At 39.0% G+C, this 26,591-nt stretch overlaps 1 protein-coding gene across 1 annotated transcript in view; it reads left to right on the forward strand.

The window, feature by feature from the left end:
* The window catches only part of CNTNAP5 (contactin associated protein family member 5), a 229,123-nt gene that overhangs the window by 109,663 nt on the left and 92,869 nt on the right, over positions 1-26,591 (forward strand). The window contains exons 10-11 of the mRNA XM_075152917.1: positions 4,539-4,645; positions 20,095-20,214. Coding sequence (XP_075009018.1) covers positions 4,539-4,645; positions 20,095-20,214 — 227 coding nt within the window. The remainder of the gene's footprint in view (positions 1-4,538; positions 4,646-20,094; positions 20,215-26,591) is intronic.

Consider the following 26,591-nt stretch of genomic DNA (forward strand, 5'->3'; position numbering starts at 1 on the left):
AAAAAGAAAAAAAGTATGCTATAATATTTTTTTAAAAGTTGTTGTTCAGTTTTCTAAAATTGCAAGGGGAAAAAGAAGTTGGGATGTGTGGTGATGAGGAAAACCAAAGATCTGGAGAGTGTTAATTCTTTTGCAGCTTGTCTTAATATTGTTTTTACTCACTCTTTCCCCCTTCCTCTCTGGTTCTGGTAGCTCTCTTTTCTCCCTTTAGTTAAGGAGATCTAGCCCACTATTTTGCCACAAATGGACATCCAGGGGGAAGTAAGTGGGATGTGCTCCTGTGGTAGTTTCTTTTCTAATGCTCTCTGATCTTCATTTGTTTTCCCCTTGGTAAATCCCTGAGGTTGTTACACGTTGTCTATGTAGTAACCTTGGTGGATTTCTCTCTGAAACGCTTGTCTGGTCTCCCCTTGAACCCATTTCTTGTATCCAAAATAACCTTTGGCAAGGAATTTCACAGATTTACGGCTCAGCAGAGCAGGGCAAAAACCCATGCTGTTGCAATTGGCCTCAATCTATTGAGTTTAGTGGAAAGACACCATTTTACTAAAGCAAAGCATAGACTCTTACAGAAACACCATGAGTTTCATCATACATGCGTACCTACTATATGAAGTCATCCCTGTTACTGTTATATTTTATTAATTATACATGAATTAGCTGCAGCCCATAAATAGGAAAACATGCTGTAATAAAATGAATTTGAGATAATATTTAGGCAAATGCTTTCTTGATAGAAAAACTTATAAATCTCATGTGCTTTCTCGTTATGGCATGGTTGAGTTTTAGAGACTTAGTGGTTGTCTCAAAATGATGCATATTAACAGTCTTAATATTGAGGGTGTATGCTCCTTTCTTCTTTCTCTCTCTGATAGCTACCTTTTTTTCCCTCTTTATTTAGGAAGAATAGAGAGTGGTGCAGGCAGGATGTGTTGTGCTGACTATAACAAAATCTGAGAGGTGCTTATTGAAGGTACCAGGTTTATTTCCAGTCAAGTGTAACATCAGATGTGCAGAACTCCTTCAGCCTTCCCACTCAAGTAATTTTGTCATTTTATTTCTTCATCATTCCTATCAAAGGGCCAAATTTTGCCCTCTAATGTCTATGCAGTTTGTCCTTTGAATTCAAAGGAAGCACACATACAGTTTTGGAGGTGAATGTTTCATCTAAGGACAGTGCTTTTGTGCAGGCTCTGCATATTGCTCACTTAGATGGCTAAGGTGTGTGTTTTCCAGCTTGGCTGAAGGAGGGAAAAATTTATTTGCTTCATTTACTTTTTTTATAAAATTCATTCACCATGATGTATTCTATGAATTAATCTGGAATCTGGAAGATAAAAGTCCCTGGTCTCTCACTAACTGTCTTAGGCAAATCATTAAATTTCAGTGTCCCATTTATGATACTCGCAAAAATTGAGTTGATCTGTTTGTTCGTTTCAGTTGCAAATAGGTCAGGGGCTGCCTGCTGCAAGTTTTTGTCTATGAAACCATCTGTGATACCCCTGTGTTTTTTGCTAAAATTGCTTATTTCTACTAGAATGAAAATATTAATTTATATTTTAAATTATATGTATTTAAATCCTTCAACATGAGGATCGAGGACAGTTAGGAAATGGAACAACCTGTGATTTATCCATGCCTTGATTAATTTTAATCATAGCTATTTCTTAATTTTGAGTTCTCTGACAATTAGGATAAATTTTGCTTCTAATGAAGACACAACTGCTCAGCTAGAATGAGATTATGGTAATTATTACAGTTGCAAAGAAATTTATTTCACAAGCTCTTAGGCGGGTTAGTTATCTGACCAGAAATAAGATTGATGCAGTTGGTGCTAATTAAAGCAAATAGACTAAAGAATAAAAAAGGTTTAATTCTGAATTTATGAATATCATTAAAAGCTTACATGGCTAGTTCGACTTGCATTTTGTGCATTGTTGGGGGAAGAAAAAGTGTCTGCATTTGTAAGACAAGTAGAAATGAGAAGGACCTTCAACTTTGTAAAGCCTTTAAAAGGAAAGTGTTTTAAGAGAATAAATGTGGCTAAACCTCTGATACAGGTCTTTGGCAAACCACAAATTACTAGTAATTAGCTCTACTGCATTGGATTAATTCATAAAAGGTAGCTTAAAATAGGCAGAAAGCATATTTGTCCATTACACTCTTGATGTAAATTATGATAATAATACAGTACTGTTCTTTTTACCTCTCCAAAGAAATTTATTAACATTAGATATTTTTTGTCACCAGCACCCCTGTGATGTGAATACAACTACTGCTGTTGTACAGGTGACATAAATGAATTTTTATCACCAAATAGCAGGTAGAAGTAAAGGCAATATGCAAGGGCAGGCATGACCAAAGCACCATATGAGTAAATCTGCTGTTACAGGCAAAATTCATATATATCACCATAGAACTGTTGAACCACTGTGCTTCTCCTGTAGCCTCTGGGATGGAGCTGCTGGTTTGAGGTTGCTCGCGCGGTCCTGCAGAGTGGAGCTGGGTGCAGATCACGTTCCAGCCAGTCCTGTTTGTGCCATGCTGTAGGTTGCTTTTGCTTTTTTCAGCATTGACTCAAAGCCTCTAAATCCCTCTTCACCGTTGCCAAGAGTAGATGTAATGGCAGCGGGGCTGACTGGGCTGTCACTGTACCAGCAGCATGTTAGGCTCTGTTAGACGATTTCCCAGCATACCACTAAAAGCCAAAATCTCATCTCTTCTCAGACTTCCTGCCTTGTAAGGACAGGGCAAAACCAACAGTTTTGGCCATCCCTTTTGTTTGTTTCTTGTTTTAGAAACAAGGTGTTCTCTGCAGCACTGAAAAAAACCTCCCTGGTGAGCTAGACAACCAAGCATGCATTTCCCATTCTCTTTCCTCATTTTGTATTTGAGTCCAATGATTAATAGAAGCCATAACAATGATTTTTATAAGACCAATATATTTTATAATTTTTTTAAAAGGTGTTACAGATAGTTATAAATAACATACTTTCTTCTTGAATTTCTTATGTCTCTAATATTTGAATAATAAATTACTTTAATAATTGAGTAAGAGCATTAATAAAAATGAATTAATCTTTCATATTAATATTTTTGTATGATCTTTATAATTTTATGTACAATGGTATAAATAGTGATCAAGTAAACCTGAGTTCTAGAACAAATCTCGACTCACACTTATACAGACGAGTATATATATGTATGCACATACTTGCATACAGCGTATTGAGGATGGGAGGTTAGTCTGATAGGCCTCTGTGCATAAACAGGTTTCTTTGGGTTGTAATGCTTGGCAGCTCTAAACAGCCTTGGACTCAAGTAAGTTAATGAATGCTTGACTTGTGGGGCTTGGGAGGCTGGTGAAGACGATGGCCATTAGTGATATACAGGTTTTCTGCCTGCATGCATGAAATGTGTTTTGATTGTAAAGATTCTAGAGGAAACAGACTGAAAGCTACAGTTAAAGGCAATATGCACACTTAAATGCAAAAACATTTCCTAAGGATGAGATGAACTGCAATAAAATCATGTCTTCAGCTAGTACAACTCTAGGTAGCATCAGTGACTTCACCACTAACACTACTGAAAGATCTGGGCCATAAAAAGAGTTTTGAAGCTCAATTTACAGCAAAGCAGACCCTAATGGAATGCTGGTGTGTAAGAGACAAATTGATTGCCTGTTTTCTATCCACCCACCCATCACAATTGAATCAGTGGTATAAACAAGTTACTTATTTTTCAAAAGTCAAACATACAGTGTAAAAGAGATTATCTAATATACAGTAAGAGGAAAAAGAAAGAGAAGGTAAACAATGGAACAATCTCTGTTTCCATTTGGGCTGGTGTAACTCCATTGGACTGCCTGCGTTTACACCAGTGTAGTTCAGATCAACATTCACTTCTTGTCCTGGAGATCAAATTTATCTCCCTCAGCTTTTGTTTCTGTTCGCTTCCCAAGCTGCGTGCTGTTGTGCCTCTTTCTTCTTTTAATAATTTCCTTCACAATAATACTTTAGAGGCATACCAACTAAAATGAGGGAAAGAAGAGAGAATACAGAACTCATCATTGAAGCATATTTTTCCTCTCACTTCCGAGATTTTCATGCTGTTTACGTTGCCACAAACGCAACTCAGCCTAATTTTGATAACGATGCCTTTTTGATCAGAGAACAGGAGATTATCCTTTGAAACAAGATTTCAATAGCATTTACACCTGTTACTTGTCCTTTTCTGTGCTGGGAAAGTTTATGACACTTTAATTGCTAACAAGTGGAGGACAAGTGGAATGTTTTTATTGAGAGTGATCTTTACCCACTTGCTGGATACATTAAATGTTGTCTTCAGTGCTTGTATTTGAAGTGAATCACAGATCAGAGGAATAAGTAATTATTTCAGGTATTATACAGTGATTTAGCCCTAGGAAACTCTTGCCTGAATGAGGAGTTGAGACAGTTTTATAATTATTTTTTCCAGAACATTATTTTTACAGAAATGTTTATAATTAATTGCATTTTTTTAAAACTGTCTTCAATTAGATGTTTACCCAACTACTGTGAACATGGAGGAAAATGCTCTCAGTCCTGGACCACCTTTTACTGCGATTGTAATGATACAGGCTACATGGGAGCTACCTGTCATAACTGTAAGTAAACCCACACATACAGTGTTTTCTATTATAGCTGGTGTGTCAAGTGCATATAAACTAGAGAGGAGCTTTGTGAAAGGTCATATCGTATCATAGGATGTAGCATGTCCTGACATGGTTCGAACAGGTCAAGAATTGGGCTGGGAATGCACAGGAATCCCTTTGCAAATATACATGTTTCTTGACAATATTTTGGAGAAAACAAAACCAGACTATTTTAACTAATTTTCCGCATTTTTTTCTCACATTATACATTGATTTGGAGAATATTAAATTCATTTATGTTACATACACATTGTAGACGCATTGGTCATTAAACATTTAGTTGAATTTAGCTGGGCTGAGCTGTGTGGTTTTAATCTGTGTTTGGGGCTGTACGCCAATTTTGGCACCACGGGCTTCTTTGGTGTTAGATTACCCGAAAGTTCATGTTGCAAGTACCCAGTTTTCAACAGTTTATAATTTTGGAATTTTGCTGAATTTGGGCTGCTGCTATTGGCAAGGATACAGTATGTGAAACAGTGGCAGTACATGAAGCATTCAGCTACTGAAATCAATAGCAAAAGGAATATTAAGGTGTTTTAAGGCTTTAAAAAAAAAAATCAAACAGTAGAGGTACAGCATACTGGGAATTCTAATAAAAAGGAGACAGAGAAAGGGGAAGCCAAAATAAAGCCTGTTCATACAGCTGACTAAAAGGGAAAACAGAAAATTAAGGTAAACTTCCTGTTCTATCACTGGAAATAAAGAGATAGAAAAGAGTGAGTAAGAATAACAATTCCACAAATATAACTATAACCACTCCAGGTGTTTGATGAGCACTCAGACCACAGATAGGATGAGATTGGCGAGAGATGCATTTTTTTTCCCTGTTAAACTAAAAAGCAGAAGAGAAAGTACTTAGTGGTTTGAAGCTGAGAATGTTGGCAACGGTACTGTAATTCTGGAGACGTTAATGGTTTGCTAATTAACGGTGAAATCATTTGTGGTGTGGGGTCTGCAGCTGACGGGAGAGGCTGTTGAGAGGTCTATTCATAGATTCATCACCTGAACCCTACATTGTAAGCACAAAGGAAGCTAAGGGTTTGGTGCAGAAATCATGCCAAGCCAGATGAAGGATGGGAAGAAAAATGTTGAGTTTACAGTTTTGAAAATAGGGCTTACTTTTTGTCCAATATTTTTGACGTTTCAAAAGGCATCACCCTTCTTCAAAACCTCCAAACCCAACCCAGAGTACATGCAGTAATTGAGGCCATAACAGAGTATTGTACCATTGTACCAGCTGATGGTTGGTACAAAACTAGATGGCCAAATCGGTGGGTGAGAAGGGAGAGGCTCCTTGGGGAAGGAAGAGGCCTGTCGCTATTGACAGTCAAAGGCGATTAGGGATGCTAACCTCTAGGTTACATCTGTGCTGTCGTATTAGCCTGAGGCTCACTATGTCTCTGCCAGCTCAGTGTGGCTTGTATCCAAAGGAGACCATCTCATTCCTGCAGAGGACTAGTTCATGACTAATTTTCCCCACAGACATTTGCATGGAGCTAGTGAAGCCTCCCGCTTCTATGAACTTGTGTCTGTGCTCTCAAAAGCACATACTTAGCTGAAGTTATTTAAGGTTCATTGATATAAAAACTACTCTGAAAAGTTTCTCAGGAAGATCTTGTGTTAAGACTTTCCAGCAAATCGAGCTGCACGCACATGTGATGTACAGCTATTCAGTTGCTCAGCTTATTTACAACCATATCATCAACAGCTAATTTGATTCCAGCTAGATTGTAGAGTCAGCTGCCCTGTAAGCCAAGCAATGCTGATAAACAGCAACATTAGTCTGGAGAAATGCATTCATGTGCTTGAAATGTGTGATGAAACCATTTCAAAGCCGGTGGGCAAATGCAGACTGGTGATAAGAAACCTGCAGAACAAGAGACGTTATCGCTTTCAGCTGATAGTGTTTGACGTACAGGAGTACCTTGTAGCAGGTGAATGAAAGCCGCAGATTTAATCACAGCATAACTCCAGAATATCCTCAATGTACAGGCAACTCTTCCAATCATGTAATTCAGTGTAGTTCTATCAAAATAAAACATCTAATTTCTTAAGGTTTGAAACATTATCTCAACAGATTTTGGTTTTTACTAAACACTGAGGCTGACAGGCCTGAAATTGAATTTATACCACTTTGGAGAGGCTATTTCTTTTATTAAACTGCCCTTCAGACCCAAGTCCATGCAGCAACAGTGGAAAGATTTAACTGGCAATCTGCTGCAAGTCTAACATAGTGTGAATAGTTTCATTGTCAGCTGGATTTCTTTTCTGTCTGAGTTACATCAGTGTGGGTTTTGCCTCTTTTTGGTGTGGTGTTTGTAAGAGGTGGATGCCACAGGTTGAACATCGTAAAAAGACCCATTCCTTGCCATGCTTTCAGGAAGAACTACATGACATGCATCTGCAAACCAGAATTAATTGATTTATGTTTTACCAGCTCAGTCTGGGAAGACCTTACCATTTTAAGAACTGAGATCTGAAGGTACATTGTCCCTAACTCACTATCATCATCTGTAAACTGTGGAGATACATTTTGTGGTTGACACATAAACGATCTTACTGGTTTCTTCCAAATATTCATGGACCGCACTGGATCCCGTTGTGAAGAACAGCTAACAATACAGACTATCCCTGCTCCAAAGAGTGTGCAGTTAAGTTTCTGAGGGGAAAAAACACTGGCGCAGTGATGGAGTGCCAGAAAATCTTCATCAGCATCATAGGTGGCAGTTTCAGTCTACCAAGTACATAATTATTGTTAGGTTTTCTTGTAGGGAAAAAGTCATAAGGTAGAGATTAAAAAGAGGAAGAAATTGAATGCTCGCAGGCATGAAGGAGTGACATGGAAGGAAGCAATAATGTGCTTGTTTGAAAAATATAAAGCTACAGCCAGAGGAGTTTGACATTTTTGACAGGGCAAATGCCAGAGTCATGACAGGTAGATAGGTTGGAAATATGCCATGAAAAGCAAAGATAAAGAGTTTGCATTTGGTGCAACAGAGGGGAAGTAGACAGTGGCAGGGCAGAACAGTGAGTTGATAGAAGATACAGCTGGGACAATGTTTGCATGACCACGTCAGATATGAGACAAGATTGTGTCTGTCATGACTGAAAATGGATACAGCTGAAATTCAAGACACGTGGATGAAGCAAAAGTGCGCATCTCAAGATACTTACAAATAACTAGCTGGGTCTAGACATGGCCTTAATACAATTTTCCTAGAGGTTGTCAATTTTCTGCAAACCTCAGATATCGTCCTTGCTCACTCAAAATCCCTTCTGATCCTGACAGCTCCTAAACTGTCACAGGAGGTGTGGCAATCTAGCTGATCCAAGTGAGGGTCCACCACTGAAAGGGTGTAGGGTCATGTCCCGTTAAATAGCTATTCTGTGGCAGAGAAATTTCACCTTGAAATCTCATCTAGTCCTGTTTCTGTTTTCCTCCCCTTCTCTGAACTTAGCTGTAAATACAAGTAAAATAGTGCTAAAACCCATTGGTGTTTTCTGGGTTTCAATAACATATGGGAAGAGTCTGAATGTTTTCTAAACAGGTTGTTTCTTTCTTGCAAAGTTTATTGCCTGATGTGTACGTCCATTTCTGTTTAGTAACAGTTAATCCTCCTTCACAAGCTGCCACATGTGGAATATTATCAATACCTTCCAAGTATTTTTTGGGTTTTTTTGTTGTTTGTTTTGGTTTTGTTTTGTTTTCTTCCAATGGAGAAAGAGGATTCGGATTTACCTCTCATCATTCCAGCTTCCAGTGCAATTCACATCTTCTTGCTGGCTAGTCACAGCACTGATTAGCAATTGTGTTTTCATCTCTGTACTATCCATAGCTATGAAACTCCAAAGCATGTGCTAGTGCCTTGCTGTCACAAATGCATGTGGACTTGCAATTTGATGGGAAATGTAGAACTTGTGTTGACTGTCCCTGGGTACCCATTTCACTGCCCACAGTTCGGGGAAATTAGGAGTCATGGAATAACCCTATAGGATATTAAGCCAATGGTAAGCGAGTTACATTTGCTTGAGTTTTGTTGTGCCTTAGTTTCTCCACCTCTGTTGGGAATAAGATCCAATTTGCAGGTATATTAGAAGGTGTGTGATCTATATCATCTACTGAAATAGTATGGATTCTTTCCTTTGAAACTGCTGTTTGCTTACTGCTACTCGAACTGATCTGTAGCTAAGACAGTGCTTTGAGGATACAATCTTGTTTTGAGTCTGTAAAATGCATGTTTTTGCTTTTCGGTTTATCTTTTAAATGTGCTTCACACAGATTGCATTTAAACAGGTTGGAAGATTAGCTCAGCTGAAGCCTTTTTAGCGATAGATATTTTCCCCATTTCTACAGTGTTGTGGGTAGCTGTGGTGGGTTGACCCTGGCTGGACGCCAGGTGCCCACCAAGCCGCTCTAACACTCCCCTTCCTCGGCTGGACAGGGAAGAGAAAAATGTAATGAAAAGCTCGTGGATTGAGATAAGGACAGGGGGAGATTATTCACCAATTACCCTCTTGGGCAAAACAGACTCAACTTGGGAAAAAAAAATAAATTAATTTATTGCCAATCAAATCAGAGTAGGGTAATGAGAAATAAAAACTAAATCTTGAAAACACCTTCCCTCCACCCCTCACTTCTTCTCAGGCCTAACTTTACTCACCATTTTCTCTACCTCCTCTGCTCCAAGTGACACAGGGGGACGGGGAATGGGGGTTGCGGTCTGTTCATCACACCTTGTTCCTACTGCTCTTTCCTCCTCAGGGGGAGGACTCCTCACACTCTTCCCATGCTCCAGCATGGAGTCCCTCCCATGGGAGACAGTCCTCCACGAACTTCTCCAATGTGAGAGCTTCCCATGGACTGCAGTTCTTCAGGAACTGTTCCAGCGTGGGTCCCTTCCACGGGGTGCAGTCCTTCAGGAACAGACTGCTCCAGCGTGGGTCCCCCACAGGGTCACAAGTCCTGCCAGCAAACCTGCTCCAGCGTGGGCTCCTCTCTCCATGGGTCCACAGGTCCTGCCAGGAGCCTGCTCCAGTGTGGGCTTCCCATGGGGTCACAGCCTCCTTCAAGCATTCACCTGCTGCAGTGTGGGGTCCTCCACGGGCTGCAGGTGGATATCTGTTCCACCGTGGACCTCCATAGGCCGCAGGGGGACAGCCTGCCTCACCATGGTCTTCGCCATGGGCTGTAGGGGAATCTCTGCTCTGGCACCTGGAGCACCTCCTCCCCCTCCTTCTTCACTGACCTTGCTGTCTGCAGAGTTGTTTCTCTCACACATTCTCACTCATCTTTTTGGCTGCAGTTGCACAGTTTTTTTTTTCCCCCCCTTCTTAAATATATTATCCCAGAAGCACTACCACCATTGCTGATGGGCTCGGCCTTGGCCAGCGGCGGGTCTGTCTTGGAGCAGGCTGGCATCGGCTCTGTCGGACACAAGGGAAGCTTCTAGCATCTTCTCACAGAAGACACCCCTGTAGTCCCACTGCTATCAAATCCTTGCCATGCAAATCCAATACAGTAGCTACTGATCCATCAGGTATTGGAGTGGTCTGATATTATCCAGATAGATAGGAGAGGATGCTTTATGTTATCACATATGTGAACCATAACAAAATAGATAATAAGTAATGTTTGTTTTCTGTTTTCATCCTTTAGATACAAACACTTGATGTTAGTACACAGCTTGGGAAAAAGGCCTGGGTGGGATTCAGCTCATCTATTTTTTGCTGTCTGATACTGTGACATCTAATCTAAGATAGTGGTCTGCTCGCTCTATATGTATAACAGTGTGTGAGTTATTTTCGGAACTTGACTAATGTCACTGTGAGATAGGGTGCCCATGGTAAGTTCATGGACCATCTCTGAAACATGTTAGTGTCCATCCTCTGGGAGGGAGGCTGTCTTAGTTTAGTCATACAGTAGGCAACTGAAGCTAGATCAGAATTATAGGTGTATAGAGAGAGAGAGAGAAACAGAGGGGAAGGAATATTGCGGGTGTATATATACACAAAATATTTTTAATTGAAAGGTCATAGTTTAAAACCTGCATAGTCACCTTTCTCATACTATTAATTCTCCTTGTAATTATCATGTGATAGTGAAAGCAGTAGACCAGTGTAAAATGGCCCTGAGATACGGAATGTTATAACTTTATTGCAAGGTAATGATTAGTAATCTCCTCTTTCCATGAGTTATGTTAGTCCCTTAGAAAGCCTCATCTTCCCCTTCTGTATTTCTATTATTTTTATATATGATAGTTTTCAGATGGTCTTTAGTCTTGGGTGTGTTTTTTTTTATTCCGAAGAGTGCTGAACATTGATATAAAAGATGATGAGAAATATAAAATAATGGTTTTATTCTTCGTGTTCTGGGAATGTCAACATGTCCTGAAGCTTTGCAAGGTGATAATTAACAGAATGTAATTTAATTCTGGATATTTGCTTTGGTGTGTGATCTATCTTGCACATACAAGCATGTGTCTTATTGGCCTAGGTAATTGCTGGAGGAAAGATCCATCCAATAATGGAAATGTCATATAGTCGTTGATATGACATAAACTTAACATAACTTCAGGCTTTGAAAAGTTATTTTTTTAATATTAAATATGCTTACTGCATGTATCATTTTTGATCTAAAAAGCTTAATATAGCTTCAGCCAGATCGTTAGCAGTAGTTGAGCTGCATCTTAAAGTGCCAGCCATGGATTTGGTAATTCTCCCATGTTCCAAGGTAGGGAGATGCATACACAGTCTGCTGGCTGGGCAAATGAGGTTCAGACAGTTTCAGTCTGCCAGATGTCTAACAGCGAGTCTGGTCATGTAATTTGCATGTCCTGAGTAACCAATTTTCCTGACTGAGATTCTTGGAATAGGTTTTTTCCATGTGTATTTAAACACATTGGTGTTCTTTGACTAAACAAAACATGTTTAATATTCATATCAAGCTTTCAGTACTGTGCTTGGTGTTCCTGCATACTTTTGTTCATATCATGCTTCTGGCATACGAATTTTCATTGTCTATTTTGTAATAAGTTACTGTCTTATTAATGCTTCCCCTTCAGCTTGTGTATCTGTAAATTGTACATCTGCATTTCTCAGTGGTGTTAATTTAAAAAAAGTTTTTCCCTTTGCCTGACATTTCCTTATAAATAACGCAGAGAATATTCCACTTTGGGAATTTACTGCAGAACAGAGTATGTGGGGGACCAACTCAATCCCTTTTGAAGCCTGCCTGTGTCAGGTGTGACCATCACCACAGGGATGCCAGTACTTTCAAGAGCAAGGCTGAAATACCATGCTTTGCACAGTGTCCTTCAAGTCTTTGATTTCTCCTTTCCCTCCACCGCTGCTCTTAAAATGGTGTAGGTCTTCCTGACTGCTTTCTTGCAGCAGCAGGACTTGCAGGTCACCCTGCACCAGCACCGGGCAGGGGCCGCTGGGGTACGTGACTGACACAGCCGCCTTCAAACCTCAGCGGGGAAGCGACAGGGGAGGACGGGCTGACATGGCCTTTTGTACCTCGGCCGGGGGAGCCTTATCTTGGATGGTAGGAAATTGTCTAATCCCCAAGTGTAATGGAAGGATCCCTCCCAAACATCCATTTAGGTGACATTGTGGTAAAAGTAATTTTAAAGCTATCTATGGAAATAACTCGTTCTTTATCAGATGAGTAAATACATATTTTAAAAAGGAAAAATAAGCCATCTGTCAGCCAGGCACATCACAGCGGAGACTGCATTAGTCTGTCAACACCAGAGCTGTCAATATCCAGTTTTCGAGAGTACAGATTTCATTTTCTGGCATTTAACAAGACAATTGTATTATAAGGGTGAGAAAGACGATCATTCCCAGAGTTCATTGCCTGTACTAATCCCTTTGCTGTTGGAATGAGAAGAGAAGAAACCTTCCATTGCATATTGCTTTATTTGTTATTTAGAAAAATCCTCACTCATTACTCCAAGTCTGTAAGAACAAATCTGTCAGGCCTGAGGTATACAAGCAGAGGGTGAAACAGTCATCTCCAATCTGCCTCCAGGAGCTCTGAGCATTTCGGTGAGAATGCTTAATTCGGTCTGTGTTGGCATTTGTGCATATGAATTTGTCCAAGGTCAGTCCAGGGCTGGTTGCAGATCCCGGCAGAATCCCCAGCTCTTACTGGCCTTTCCAGTCTAACCAGTACATAAGTTTTTCACCTCAGAATACAATAATAATAATTATTATAGGGGTTATTATTACTCTTTGCATCTAAAGTGCAAAGAATTACGAAGCAATGAAATGAGTCCCAAATGATCTGGCAGTAAGTATTCTTCCTTGTCCTGGTTTTGGCTGGGATAGAGTTAAATTTCTTCCTAGTGCTGTGTTTTGGATTTAATATGAGAAGAATGTTGATAACGCACTGATGTTTTCAGTTGTTGGTTGCTAAGTACCCTGCTAGTCAAGGACAGCTTCCATGCCCTACCAAACGCACGAAAGGCTGGGAGGGAGCATAGCTGTATTTTTCATGACTGTGCAATTGTTAGAGGTAGTAAAAGCAACATGCATCTCTGCTACATTTTAGCTGGGGAGTGGACAGTGTCAGCATCTCCCAATGAAATCAAGAATTAAAGTTCTTTAGGTCTTTTTAATATATTTTATTTATTATATCACCATAAAATGCTATCTCTCTCTGAGAAATTGAAAATTATTAGCTACTTTTATTAGATTATGAGAATTCAATCTAGAAACAGCAATAGTACAGGATTCATTCTGGTAATCATAACTAGTACAGCTCAAATTCTGAATCTACAGTTCAGAGTATTTGCAACGAAATGCATGTGATCAATTTGCAAAGTAACATGAAGTACAGTAGGAAAGAAATATTGGGAATTTTAAGGTTTACTTTTAATTAATTTTATTTTTTGAGGAAAGTTATCCTGGTGTCCATTAAATTTGAAAAGGACAGAGTCTTCTAATTAAAAAAAAAAAAAAAAACCCACAACCAAACAAATTGCTTTTGATTTGGAGTTTACACTCTTGGCTGTCTCTATACCAGTAACGTCCTGCTGGGTGGAGGGGAGAGAGGTTTACCTTGCCTGGTCTCCCAGTAGTAAAACTGAAGTCTGGGTATCAACCTTTGCATTGAGTCTAACAGCCAGCACTATTTTAAGTATGGGTAAGGGGTGCGTCTTACTGGGTGAATAACAAGTTCATTTATCCATTGAAAAGAGGGGGCTTTAAATATATTGCTCCTTGGGGATTATTTGCAGAAGTTCAAGTTTTTGCACAAAGAACAGTCTGGTTGTTTGTTTTTGGGTTGTTTTTTTTTTTTAGCTGAAATAGAACTGGAGATTAAAAATGAAATTAAAGTGGTCTGAGAGAGAGGAGAGGTTTTATAAGTTAGGAACATGGGGGCAAAGGAAACAAAGTTGTTAAGTACTCAGGAAAACTGAGGCCAGCTAAAGGCTTATCTGCCAGTGAGCTCCACAATGAAACAGTAAGTGTGTGCTTAGTGAAGGTTATGATGGAGACTGCAGGTGAACTGGTTAGGGCAAAAGTAAGATTGGAAGCCAAATGTCAATATAGTAAGAAGTAGTCAGTGAAAAACGGAATAAAAAGATGTTTTATTGGAAATGATGGAAATTTGACCTCGCAAATGTTTGTGCTCAGCCATGTGCTGCTAAAGATTTCAGCTATGGCAGGGATACAATCTCTTCTAGTTTAAGGACTATAATTAAAACAGTTGGATTAACAGGTTCAAGATACTTCAGAGAACTGAACAGGGATGAAATTGCTCATATTTAAAACTTGTCAGGCTCTTGCAGCATATTGAATCAAGGCTGAAGTTTCAATTGCAGAGCCAAACTAAGAGGGACCTCAGCCCTGTCAGACCTGACTGCAGGGTGCAAAGAGCTACTGCGTGTGCTCTGGCTGACCAGCCGTAAGGATGCAGGAATTAGAAAATGAAATTTTGTAGCTGATTTTACACAAAAGGTCAAAATAGGTTATTATAATGACATTAAAATCTCTTAATGCTTTTCTGGCATTGAAGTCTGAATCATGGGTCTATAGCTTGAACCTTGATCAATCAAAGAGCATATTTATAGTTTTGCTAGGATGCTTCTATAGGGAAGTAGTGCGTGTGGCTTGAAAAAATATGGGTTGTGTACGTTTCAGATCCATAATTTTGATTTCTGAGCTTATGAATCTTTATATTCCAGGAAATATAAGAGAACATGTAGAATCAGGTGGTGTTGATCTGACTGGGGATAAAGTGTTTCTTTTATAAATGCTGATCAAAGTTTGACAAACCATTTCTTAAGCACCTGGGAAGATGAGAAGTGAGAACTTAAAGGAAAAGATGGCCATTATGATCAGTGAGTAAAACAGTGTTCAAAATGAATGTTTTGATGGGATGAGTTGTTGATCTGAAAAGCTAGTTTAATTTGAGATACTTAAGGCTGAAAGAGATACCTGAGGGAGAAATTGGGTATATGTGTTTCACAGAGGATTATAAGGGGTTGGGAGATAGATATCTTGAACTCTGTCAGTACTGTGCATGCCTGAACACCATCAGCATGGCTCATCCTAGCGGGTAGGCAAGAGCACATATAGTATTTAGGGAAGCAGCTCTTGGTATGAAGAATGGGGCTCTCAGGCTGCATCAGTTTCAGTAGCTAGTTGTGGGAGAATTTTAAATTTCTTTGTGAAACAGCAGTAGCCTTTAAAAAAATTCCTTAAGGAGCACTGCAAAAATGTCAGCACAGGGTCCAATGTTATAGCTTATAAGTGATTCTGGAATAAAGGAAAAAAAAAAAAAAGAAAACAAAAAGGGGCAATAAAAGACATTCACTCTCTTTGTGACCAAGTAAAACAGATATTTCTGATGTCCAATTTCCCTTACTAAATCTGGGACCTTGGAGTCAAGCTGTTTCTTGTTTTGTCTTCCTGGAATAGCCACTGTTACCAGCAATAGCCCATCAGCCAAAGTCTGCCCGTGACACCTTTTACACTTTGGTTTTTGCCTCGTGCTGCAGTTTACCCTAATGCTTTTACCTGCCATACCTGACTGTGAGGTCCAAGCCACATTTGCAGGGGGGTAGCATGGGTTCATGGGCGCTCCTGGCATCTGTTGCCGCCAAGCAGTAGCGTAATGCAACTCTGTGAAGCAAACAGCTTCATCCTGACTGCCTGCAGGCACTTGGTGGCAGGAACTGCAGTGCTATTGCTGCACGGCAGTGCAGCTCATTCCCAAAAGGGCCTGGGGAAACGCAGCAGGGGCTGAAAGTCATAAACTGTGATTTTCAGGGGGTTCTGGCTCAGTGAAACAAATGTTGCTGGAAACTATCATTTTATCTTCAATGGCTGGTATAAGTCAAAATTAGTCCAAAAAAAGTGTGGGAGGGTTAGAGAAGGAAAACTGATCTTGCTTCTTTGAGACAAAAGACAACTCAGAGGTCTCGTTTTTGAAATTATGTTTTCAAAAAGTGCTTGATTAAGCATTTTAATGAGAAAACAAGCTTTGCATGAGCAGCCTATAAAGCACGGTATTTTTGTTGTTTTGGTCCTATTTTGGTGAACATTTTAAAATTTGAAAACAAACTTGGAAGGAGTGCAAGTATAAACACTATTAAAATGTTTCACAGAAAGGAGTAAAATCACTATTTTTTTTGTGTTTTTGGGCTTTTTAAATTTAAAAATAATGCTTGAAAATTGTTGATGTGTTCTACACTGCATGAACTGATGAACACCTCTCCTTTATTAAAAGGTGTAATTACTGCAAATGTTGTTTGACATCAAAATATATGTATTTGTCAACAGTTCCATAATTGCACTGGGTGCTTGCTTTTTGAAAGTGAGGCCCTATTACGTGCATAAATGGTTGGTGACTCTTTAATGACAACTACAATAATGGTTTCCTACTGTTCCCAAAACGACCACATCTCCATCTACATCAGAGAAGTCTGGCACAAAACAGAACATAAATATGAAGGCAGTTTTCAAAGTTAAGGCTCTGGGGTCTTAACAGTCACAGCTGTTTGTCAGATTTTTACTTTTGTATGATATTTCTGATTGCATAAAGAGAAGAATGACTGCGAAGAGATCTTGTCTTTCACTGAACCATAAAGACAGCTTCAAGTTGTTGTCACTGGAGTAATAGGGCCTTTTTCAGCAAATGGAATTGTATAACTTTATTCTAAAACAAGCAATCGGCTCAGCCTGCAAAGACGTTGAACAGAGCTTGGAATGGATGGTGTACTTGAAATGTCTGTGGGGGCATCTGCCAGTGACTGGAAAAAAAAATCATTTTCTCCTTGATGCATAAAATAGCAAAAAAGAGAACTAAAAGCAATGGCCCATCTAGTCTAGAAGTATGCAATACCAAGTGCTTAAGATACAGACATGTAAAACTTTGAGCATGCAGCTACAAAATAAACTGTCCACCAAAACAGCTTTTCTCTAAGTCATGATAGTTTAAATATGTTTTATGTGCTAGAGTTTGAGGTTTATAGCCTTTTCCCACTTCTTCTGCTACTGCCTAGTATTTACTGCTGGAATTCTCATATAACCAAAAGGAAAACATACCAGGATGGATTTTCTTCTGGCAGACATAACTGTAGTTTCACTGAAGCTTGTGCATCCTTTCAGATTTATACCAGTTGAGCAATCCTTGCCTGATTTCTAGCTCCATACAGCCTTTTTTTTTCCAAAGTTGCAGTGACAAAGGGGCCATCTAAAGCTGAGTAGATCATCTCTGTTTGCATCTGCCCACATTATTAATGGCTGAATCTTCACATCTTTCCTTATTAATCTGAAAAAAGTATATCTGGGCTCCAGCCAAAATGACAGTCAAGAAGCAGCAAAACACTTAGCAAGAAAAAGTTTGTGATGAAGAATGAGTTTCTAGCTGTGCCAGTTCACTGACAACATACTAGTTTTATGTCTCTGCCCCTTGCACCATTCTTCAAAAATACTCAGCAAACAATTCAGAGGAAGCAATTGGCATATTCCCTAATGAGACAAGATAAAGTGTCCTGTAACGATGATGACAGCAAATTCACTAAGTGAACTGCAGTTTGAGAACTTTGCAAAATGATCAAACCATGATTCCTTGATTGCTTACTTAATCGCCTGTTACGGTCTCCCTCCTGACCCTCCATATCCCAGTTGCTTTTGTCAGCACTTTGGCAACTGAGGGACTCTCTGGTAGCCTCTCAGGTTGTGAATAGTGGAAAAATAGGTTCTGGTTTGGGGGTTTTATTTTATTTGCATTTAATGTGTGGTCTTGGCCAACTATCAGAGGGGGAATTTAGGGATCTTCTGGACTCCTACAGTGCTTTCTACAGCAGGCTAATGACTGTCAGGAAGAAGCTTTCTTAATTCTGTTTATTATAGGATGGATACTAATTAAAGCACTGTCTCACCAGGTGCTGAGTACCTTAAGCAGCTTTTTAACTCTGGGAAGTGTAATGCTGTACATATTTAGCACTTAGTGATGTTCTTCCCGCTAAAAATGTCTGGTCAGGAGAGAAATGTACAAGGGGAAAGCATATTTCGGCGAGTGGTACAAGTGATTGACTGGTGAGACTCTTAATTCATAGCAAGTTTGGGATGGGAGCCCCTAGAACTGTGATTATATTTTATTGGCAGAAGTGAAGAAATGTCCAAATTTCATTAAAATCTGAATAATGAACTATCTTATAGCATTCTTCAGAATAGTACTCGGACAAGGCTACTTCAGGCTGGCTATTGAAGTCTTTCTGAAATGTGTTTCATTAGAGAAACTACTTTTAGGGAATGAGGAGAAAGGAGAGATGTGAGTCCATGTGTGCACAGAAGTGGGAATGAGGAACTATTCCTGCTGGTGCAGAGCAGTTGCTGCCTTCTGCAGGAGAGGCTGGGACTGTATTTCAGAAGTGGTGAGGAAGTGCTCTGCCTGCACTCGCTCTGCAAACCTCCTTGAGTTCTTTCCAGGTGAAAGGCACTGGGAACTTTGCAGTTGTAGTTACAACCTCAACATTAAATTATGCCATCTGAAGATTAACTGTACTGCTCTGCTGTCTGAAGAGTGAGGGGCTTGGAAAAAAGGTTTGCAGTGGCTAACAAATGGGTTATTCACAGATTCCCCTGAGTATTTCCCAATCTCTGTAAGCCCAAACTATGCTGCATAAACGATGTGCAAATAGTTGCTAAATGTGCTCTTAAAATTAAGAGGTGAGAAAAAGACAGATTTGACCTCACAGCAGCCAAAGATAATGTCCAAATATATTTCTGTGTGTTCTGCTACTGGTAGCACTCAAAAGCTCACTTAAAGATTAGGGGTAATTCTGTTTGCTTGCATTTCCGTTACTGTGTTTTCCAAATAACTCTGTCTCATAGGAAGAAAAAAGGAAGTCTTGATCTATCTGTTAAGTCAGTCTGTGGTTTTTATTGTATATACTGACAATTAGTTGAACAATCATAAGCTGTTACACAGAATAACCTTGTCAGTATAATCAGGTAAGTGTTTAAGTAGGTGAGTAGGTGAGAAAAAAAAAAATCAATCCTGCAATGAGATTTAAGGTTACTGTTGTTCAAGATCCAGGATCATACATATGACTTTTTATATCTCATAACTGCCTCTCTGGAGAAGTTTTCTCTTTGCCCCATGTAAAATTATGATATCTTACCTGAAAACATGCCTCAAATACAAGGAATTGCACTGACCTTTGGGAGTTTTCCCTTCTATTCTTGCTCTTGGTGATCTGCTGTGTTTGTTTTATTAAACACTTGGCGTTTTCATGGGCAATAATCCTGCAAAAGAATAATATTGATAAGCAGAGAGGAAGAGTTGGTTGTATAAAAAAAGGTCTAAAGCATAAAATTGTCACCCAGCATGGAGACCATATCTGACCTTGAGCTTTTCTGCTAAGGAGCAATGGCTTGGTTTCATTTGTGCAGTAGACACTGGTACGGGCTTATAGTTACCTGTTTACAATATCCTTCAGGAAAGCTGAAGACTGGCAAAAATACCTGTCTTCTGATTGACAAGGCTTGAGCGTATGCCTAGGTAGTAAATTGTGTACACATTTGTATGTGTGTCTCTGAAATATTATTATGTGGATGCATATATGTATCATTCTATAACTAGATGGTGGCACGTTTGAAAGTTCATATCCATTTACTTAAGTATTTACATACTTGAATCCATAATAAGGCCAATATCCATATCTTTAAAGCCAGAATACGTTAAGTTCAAGGAAGTAGTTGAATACATGCCTAATTTTGAGCATGGACTCAGGTCCAAATGCAGTAAACTCTTGCACATGCTAATCAGCAGTGAACCAACACTTTATGTTATGACGATGATTAAAGTAGTGCTCATGTATAAAATGTTTCTGTCTGTTTTCTCCTTGTTTATGTGATACAATCTCTCTCTTTTTAAGCTATCTATGAACAATCTTGTGAGGCTTACCGACACCAAGGGAAGACGTCAGGTTTCTTCTACATTGATTCTGATGGAAGTGGACCACTTGGACCACTCCGTGTTTTTTGCAATATAACAGGTAATGACCTAACCTTGTCTTTGATGCTTTATGTTGCCTCTAATGTTATTGGAATGTCTTTCATTGAACTACTAAGAAGACCCCACAATCATGGTGTCTCAGTAGTGGGAAAAAGAACAGAACTGGTAGTAATTGAGGTTCGGCTCTGAGGTGTATCCTTAAATAGGATCCATGTAAAAGTGATTTTTAAACTTTAGTTTTGAAGGACTCACCTTGTACTGTTGCTAAATGGCATTTACAATGGTATTTGCACCTTTTAAAGGTCACTGCTGATGTATTTTTCATAATATCATAACTTTTAATGAGATGTTTGTATTTTTTACTAACGATGTGGAAACTTAGAATTCAAACCTTCTTTTGTAACTGTGAATGGTTTCTCTGCTTTACTAGAACACTAGATCTGAGAATGATTATTAAACTCCTTGCACTGAGCCAGCTGTACATCCTTCCAGTCTGATTTAAACAGGGATACCACCCCTCATATGGGTGTGCTACCTTTTATATCCCAGAGAATAGAAACCCTGATTGTCCTGGGTATCTGTATGGAGGAGAAGGCATGATGCTCTGAGGAAGAGGGACACCGAGGAGACAAGCAGCAGAGCAAAAGCCTGGCAAGGTTACCTGTTGGTTGAGACTTCTCAACCTTACAGTTACGTAGTTTTAAAATAAAGAGTGTTTCAAATAAATATACCTGTCTGACAAATTCTCCCCTTAAGTGGGTCCTATTTTGTATATAGGACTGCCATGCAAGGGTATGAGAAAACATTACATAGTCCATATTGTGGATTGGGCTAGATGGTAGAGCGTCCTTTCTGCTTTTTATTTTTGAAATGGAGAGGAAATTTCCTAGACTGTCTTCTGTTTGGCATTTTTTGCTTCCTGTGGCCAGGTGCGGATGAAAGAATATTTTATTACCCCTTGTAAATTGCTAATTCTGGTTGAGCTACTTTGCCACATATCACCTCCACACTCAGTCCTGAAAACTAAGGACTCAGGATATTCATATTTTATCCTTAATCTCCTTGTACTTAAAGTGTCTCAAATTAAATTTTCATTTTGATTTAATTGGGCAATCATTATGTTAATTAAATGCACACCAGTTAATTATTAAGTATGTTTTTTATTCAAGTGTAACAAATATTTAATAAGATGTGTCTCCTTCACTGTTGTTGAATCTCGTAAGAATTGAAACAGAGTTTCACCTTTCTGTCTGAATATCCTTCCTTGATCTCCAGTATGGGAAATGTGCTCATTTTTATTATTTATCATATAAATATGTGTGATGAAAACATTGTCAGTGCTTTTTATCTCTGCTGAAGAAGTAGGATTTTTGACAAACTCCTTGCTGAAAGCATCTGCTTTCCTCAAATAAATTTTATCTGGCAGAAATCCAGAAGGCATATACCTGATTTTCTCTCTATCTGTAATGAACTTGCTGACATTCTTATTCTATTTTGGTTACTAAAAAAATGGAGGTGGGGAAAACTGACAGAACCTCCTAGCCTGGAAAACTTTTTTTTTTTTTATTTCTTCTTTTCCCCTAGATGTCTCATTTGAGGCAGGGGAAGGTCATTTGTCACAGGCATCTGTATTATTCCTATTGCATAAAAGACGACTGAGGCACAGAAAGAAATTTTTATTTTATAGTTGTCCAGAGAGTTTGAGGTACTATTGGGTTATTCTTCTGTATCATCTAAGTATGGTTTGGGTGCCTTAATCACAAGAGCTTCTTTTCTCTCTGGGAACATACTTAATTGTTATGCTGATAAAAATTGTTTGCAGTAATAGATTAAGTGCAAAGTATGGAAAAAATAACTCAACTGTATGTACACAGGGATGGATTCTGAATTTGTTACTCTTTTCAGGTGATGCTTCTGTATAGTTTTCTGAAAGTATCAATATTCAGGGAAAGTGAAAAAATGAAATTCTATGTTGTTATATTAGGACCATAGAAGGAACAGAGACAAAAAAGTCAAACTTATTGTTCAGTGATATAAATCCACACCACACCTCCTGTGAATGGACAAATGTAGATGGTCAGAAGTGTGGATGGCTTCCATGTATGGGGAGACTAAACACATTAAAAAGATGGTGGAGGGAAGTGTCACAGGAAAGCATGGGGATTATATGTGGCATAGAGAAAGCAAATAGGGATTGATTCTTTTCATCATATAGGAGCTAAGGGACAGTAAAATTATTATATAGCAGGATTTGGGGTTGGTTTGTTTGTTTTCTTTTTCCTGATGCAATGAATAATTCAACTTGAAACTCATTACCACAGGACATCAAGGAGGCCAATGTTCCCTCAACAGAGGGGAAAAAAAACAGCTGGAAAAAGCCCTGATCTTGTCTGATAGATTCAGAAGGTGCAATTAAATGTGGAGGTTTAGTTGCAGCTTCCAGCTCAAGCAGCTGTGAGGCAAAGATCACTGGAAAATGGGAACAAGTTTCAGGAAAACCCTTTGCCTTCCCTTGCTTCCCTGAGTATCTGTTCACCCTCAAAGGCAGAGGCGGGCACTTGGGCTAAACGAAGCTTTGCTTTTACTCAGGCTGGAAGTTCTTCTTTTTGTATACAATTCAAGAACAGATAACCTTTTTATGCCCAAAACATGTTCAGGCTGAAGAATTTGGAGGTGGAATGGAAAATCAGGGGAAATTACTCATTTAGTGCTTTTAAAAGTAGAGGTGCAGTGAGCTAATGACTTCTGGGAATTACAGTGCCTTGAATCTGTGAAGGATGAATTCAAAGAACGAATCAGATCATCAGAAATGAGCAGCATCATTGCATTTAGAGAACAGTGGCGTTCCTTAATGTTCATTTCCATTTGTTTAAAATTCTTTCTAATTTTTACCTGTTTAATTGAACAGATAGGGATCTTGTTTGTAGCCAGTTATTAACCAGGGCAGATTAACAACAGCTTTCTCACATATTGGTGTCTGGTCACAGGCACCTAATATGTGATGTGAATATGGGAAGTATCAACATTACAAGTTAATTTATTGTGTCTACGGTCCCAGTGATTTCTCTCAGCCTGTCAACTTTAACAGCCTACTGTTGAATAAAAATTCTGAAGAAAACAGAAAATTGTGATTGTGTGTGTTGAGAGGGAATTGGACAATCATACAAAAACAAAGCGGGAGAGAGAAATAAGGGAAAGGAAATTTTGCAGGGAGAAAAAAAGAGGAAAAAAGTATTAAAAAATATAAAGCCAATTTTCAGCATGGCAAGAAATTTAACAGTAGAGTGTCACAGGATATCTGCTGATACCAGAGTGGATAAATGTATTTATTCATTGTCTGGAGAAGTGGCTGAAAAAGCAAGGTGACAAAAATTGTAGATGACATTCTATTATTTAAGTCGGTCAAGAAAAGGGAAGAGTATGTGAAGCACTTTAGAAGGGTCTTATCTTGAAGACTGTTTATTTCTAGTAAAAGTAAAATATGTTGTTGAAATAAGAGGTTGTCAGGAACCGTAATGTACCTAATTAAAGGCATAGAAAGATATCTGTACAAAGAGAGGTTAAAAATAAATAATCCAGGGCTATTTAGATTGGGAAGACCCAAAGTGAATGGGCCTCATTGAGAGAAGGGATGTTCATTTGCATTTTCTTACAATAAGGATAAAGTGAGTTCAAAGACAGCGAAAGACAACAAACTCAAAACTAGATTAAAAAAAAAAAAAAGACAGCACCTTATTAACATAGTGTTTTCTTCACCTTGTACACCCATTACACACACAAAGCAAAGTCACTTTCACAGGGAAATTCATCAATTATAATAAACAATGAGGAACCCACACCAAATATGTGTGTTCAAGGAAAATAACCACACATATGCACTCAAATCATGATCATACATAGATGGATGCTATGAGAGGCGCCATGAGGATTGATGTGGGTCCGTGCAGGGATTATTAATTTGGGATGACTGCATTCAGCAGCATGGGAACATAGTTAGTGTGTTTCCAGGGCCACCTGCATGGGAATGTGAACTAGCTCTGCTTGCTTTACCTGGATTCTCCAATCATCCATGATGCTCTACACCCACACTTTTTTGCATAAAGTACACAGAGGATGTGTCCTGTCATGTTTTGGGTTAATGAACAACTACCAGCGCTGGGAAAGAAATTTTCCCTGCAGGATGATTGTTTGATAATTAGCCCAGTTGAATTAATCTTCACTTCTCACTGAAGTGACTGATAACAATCAATACAGAAAATGGCTAAAGGACCCCTGAACCTCTGATCTGGCAGTCTTTCCATCATTGTGAGGCTTATTCTTTTTCTCTTGTTGCTTAGAAATCTATTGATCTGCCTTGAGTACTACTTAAATGCTAATAATCATATTCTCCAGTGCAAAGTTTATAGACATGCAATCTACATCCATGCACTTGTTTTGCTGCCCTAGATGGAAAATGTTTGTAATGACCTTTCCTCATCTTCTCCGGAGTAAATTTTTACCCTTGATATCTGAAAGATTTGCTTACAATACACTTGAGTCACTCTGTCACTGTACTTCTTTACTGATGCTGGTTTACTGTAGGCAGACCCTGGACTATCAAATCAATAATGCTTAGAAATTGCCATAACAAGATCAATGGTTAATTTTGTCTTGGCCAGATATTTGTCTACTCCTCAAACAGCTTGCCTTTACTTTTTTCCTTTTTTTTTCCCCCAGGGGTGCAGATTGGGGAAAGATGAGTCCTTATCCCAGCTCCTGCTGTTAGTCCAAGATCTGTTTTTGAAACTGCCATAATGAAAAAATCATTAACGAACAAAAATACATCTCTATTGTTGTGGATCATTTCTGTTTTGCAGTCTCCTCTCAAAATGCAAATATTGCGTATTTTTCAGATGCAAGAAAAATAAAGCTTTATTTTCTCTGTCTCAGAAAACTGTACAGAAACTGTTTAAATCTCAGGCAAAGGGATTCTAAAAAGATGTAAAGGAAATTGCCAAAGTTATACTTGGCAATTTTTTATAACTTGCCTCTAGCCTTTTTTTTTCATTCAGCTGACGATACAGATTTTATTCTTCCATATAGTACATATTCCATGGCATGTAAGGAGGGTTGAATTCAGGAGGATAAAAGTTGTGTTTGTAGCTGAAGTGTCTAATACTTTAAGTGTCCGAATAGTCCCACTTACATTATGGTATTTGGTCAGCTATTTGAGGAAAATACAGTAGCAGTTCAGCTTTGCTGAACAAGGAGCAGACTGGAGTAACAAGGAGACAGACTACTACAAAGCAGAGCTGGCTAGACCTCAGACCTTGCAGCAGGGATCACCACTGATGTTCCCAACATTATCGTGGAACTGGTGGTATTACTGTCCATGGCATCCACCTTTCCCTTTGTTTCCACACAAGAACCTCAGTTCATCTGCTTATATAATTTATTAATCCATTTTCCATAAGAAATCATCTCCTTTTACTTTGTATAGCAATTACACTGATACAGAAGTCACCATGTGATTCAACCCTTGTTACGTTTCCTGTGGGCTTGGCAGACTCTCACGTGGAAAGGAGGACTGCCACCGGTTAGGCTGAGGCAGTAACAGAGAGGAGGAGGGGGTCATGCCCTTAATTCCACGTAATTGTGGGACGAGAACTTAAATGGGGAAACTCCCTGAGATTCTCAGAATGAGCTAGATAAGATTGTACAGCTTTGAACTTCTTAAGGAAGTTTTTGGAGTACCTTTTTTTGTTCGTTGTTTGTCTTTTTTTTGTTTGTTTGTTTGTTTTGTTTTTTAAATGAATGTACCTTGCAGCTTATGTAATTGTGATTGACTTTATCACTGGAGAAAACAATGAATGGGAATCCTTTACAAATTAGTTACTACTGTTTAGATTAAAGGCAGTCCTTAAAGATTTATAGTTTATCCCCTCAAACATTACAGGTCTTTTGGCACACTGTAGTTCTGACAATTTATACATTTCTGTTTTGAATTTTCATTAAGTATTCCAGAACTTTATGAAATGAAAAACCTTTAGTGCTTATATTATGTCAAAGGCATTGTGCTGTCAACAGCTGCCTTGCTGTTTTCAGCAAAATGGTTGCGTTTCTGATGAGCACCACAGCAGAAGTCCTGCAGGCTGCCTTCACTGTCACACATGAAGGAGGCCCCAAGGAAGTTTTAGTACAGAAGAACGTAACAGTAGATATTTTCCTCTAGCCTTTACCTGTTAACCAAGGGTTACCACAACTTAATCACCCTCCTGTTACATTTGCAGTGCTCAGAAGTTAGAGGTAAGCTGTGGCTCTCTAAAAGTCACTGCAGCCATCTCTGTTATGAAGGGTGGATCCATTTGCCCCAGACGTGGGTGTCTAGTGCCATGTTGGAAACCTGCAGATGTCCTGCCCAGCCTTCTGGCGCTGAAT

This window comes from Calonectris borealis, chromosome 6, assembly GCF_964195595.1.
Source record: "Calonectris borealis chromosome 6, bCalBor7.hap1.2, whole genome shotgun sequence".
NCBI classification, from domain to species: domain Eukaryota; kingdom Metazoa; phylum Chordata; class Aves; order Procellariiformes; family Procellariidae; genus Calonectris; species Calonectris borealis.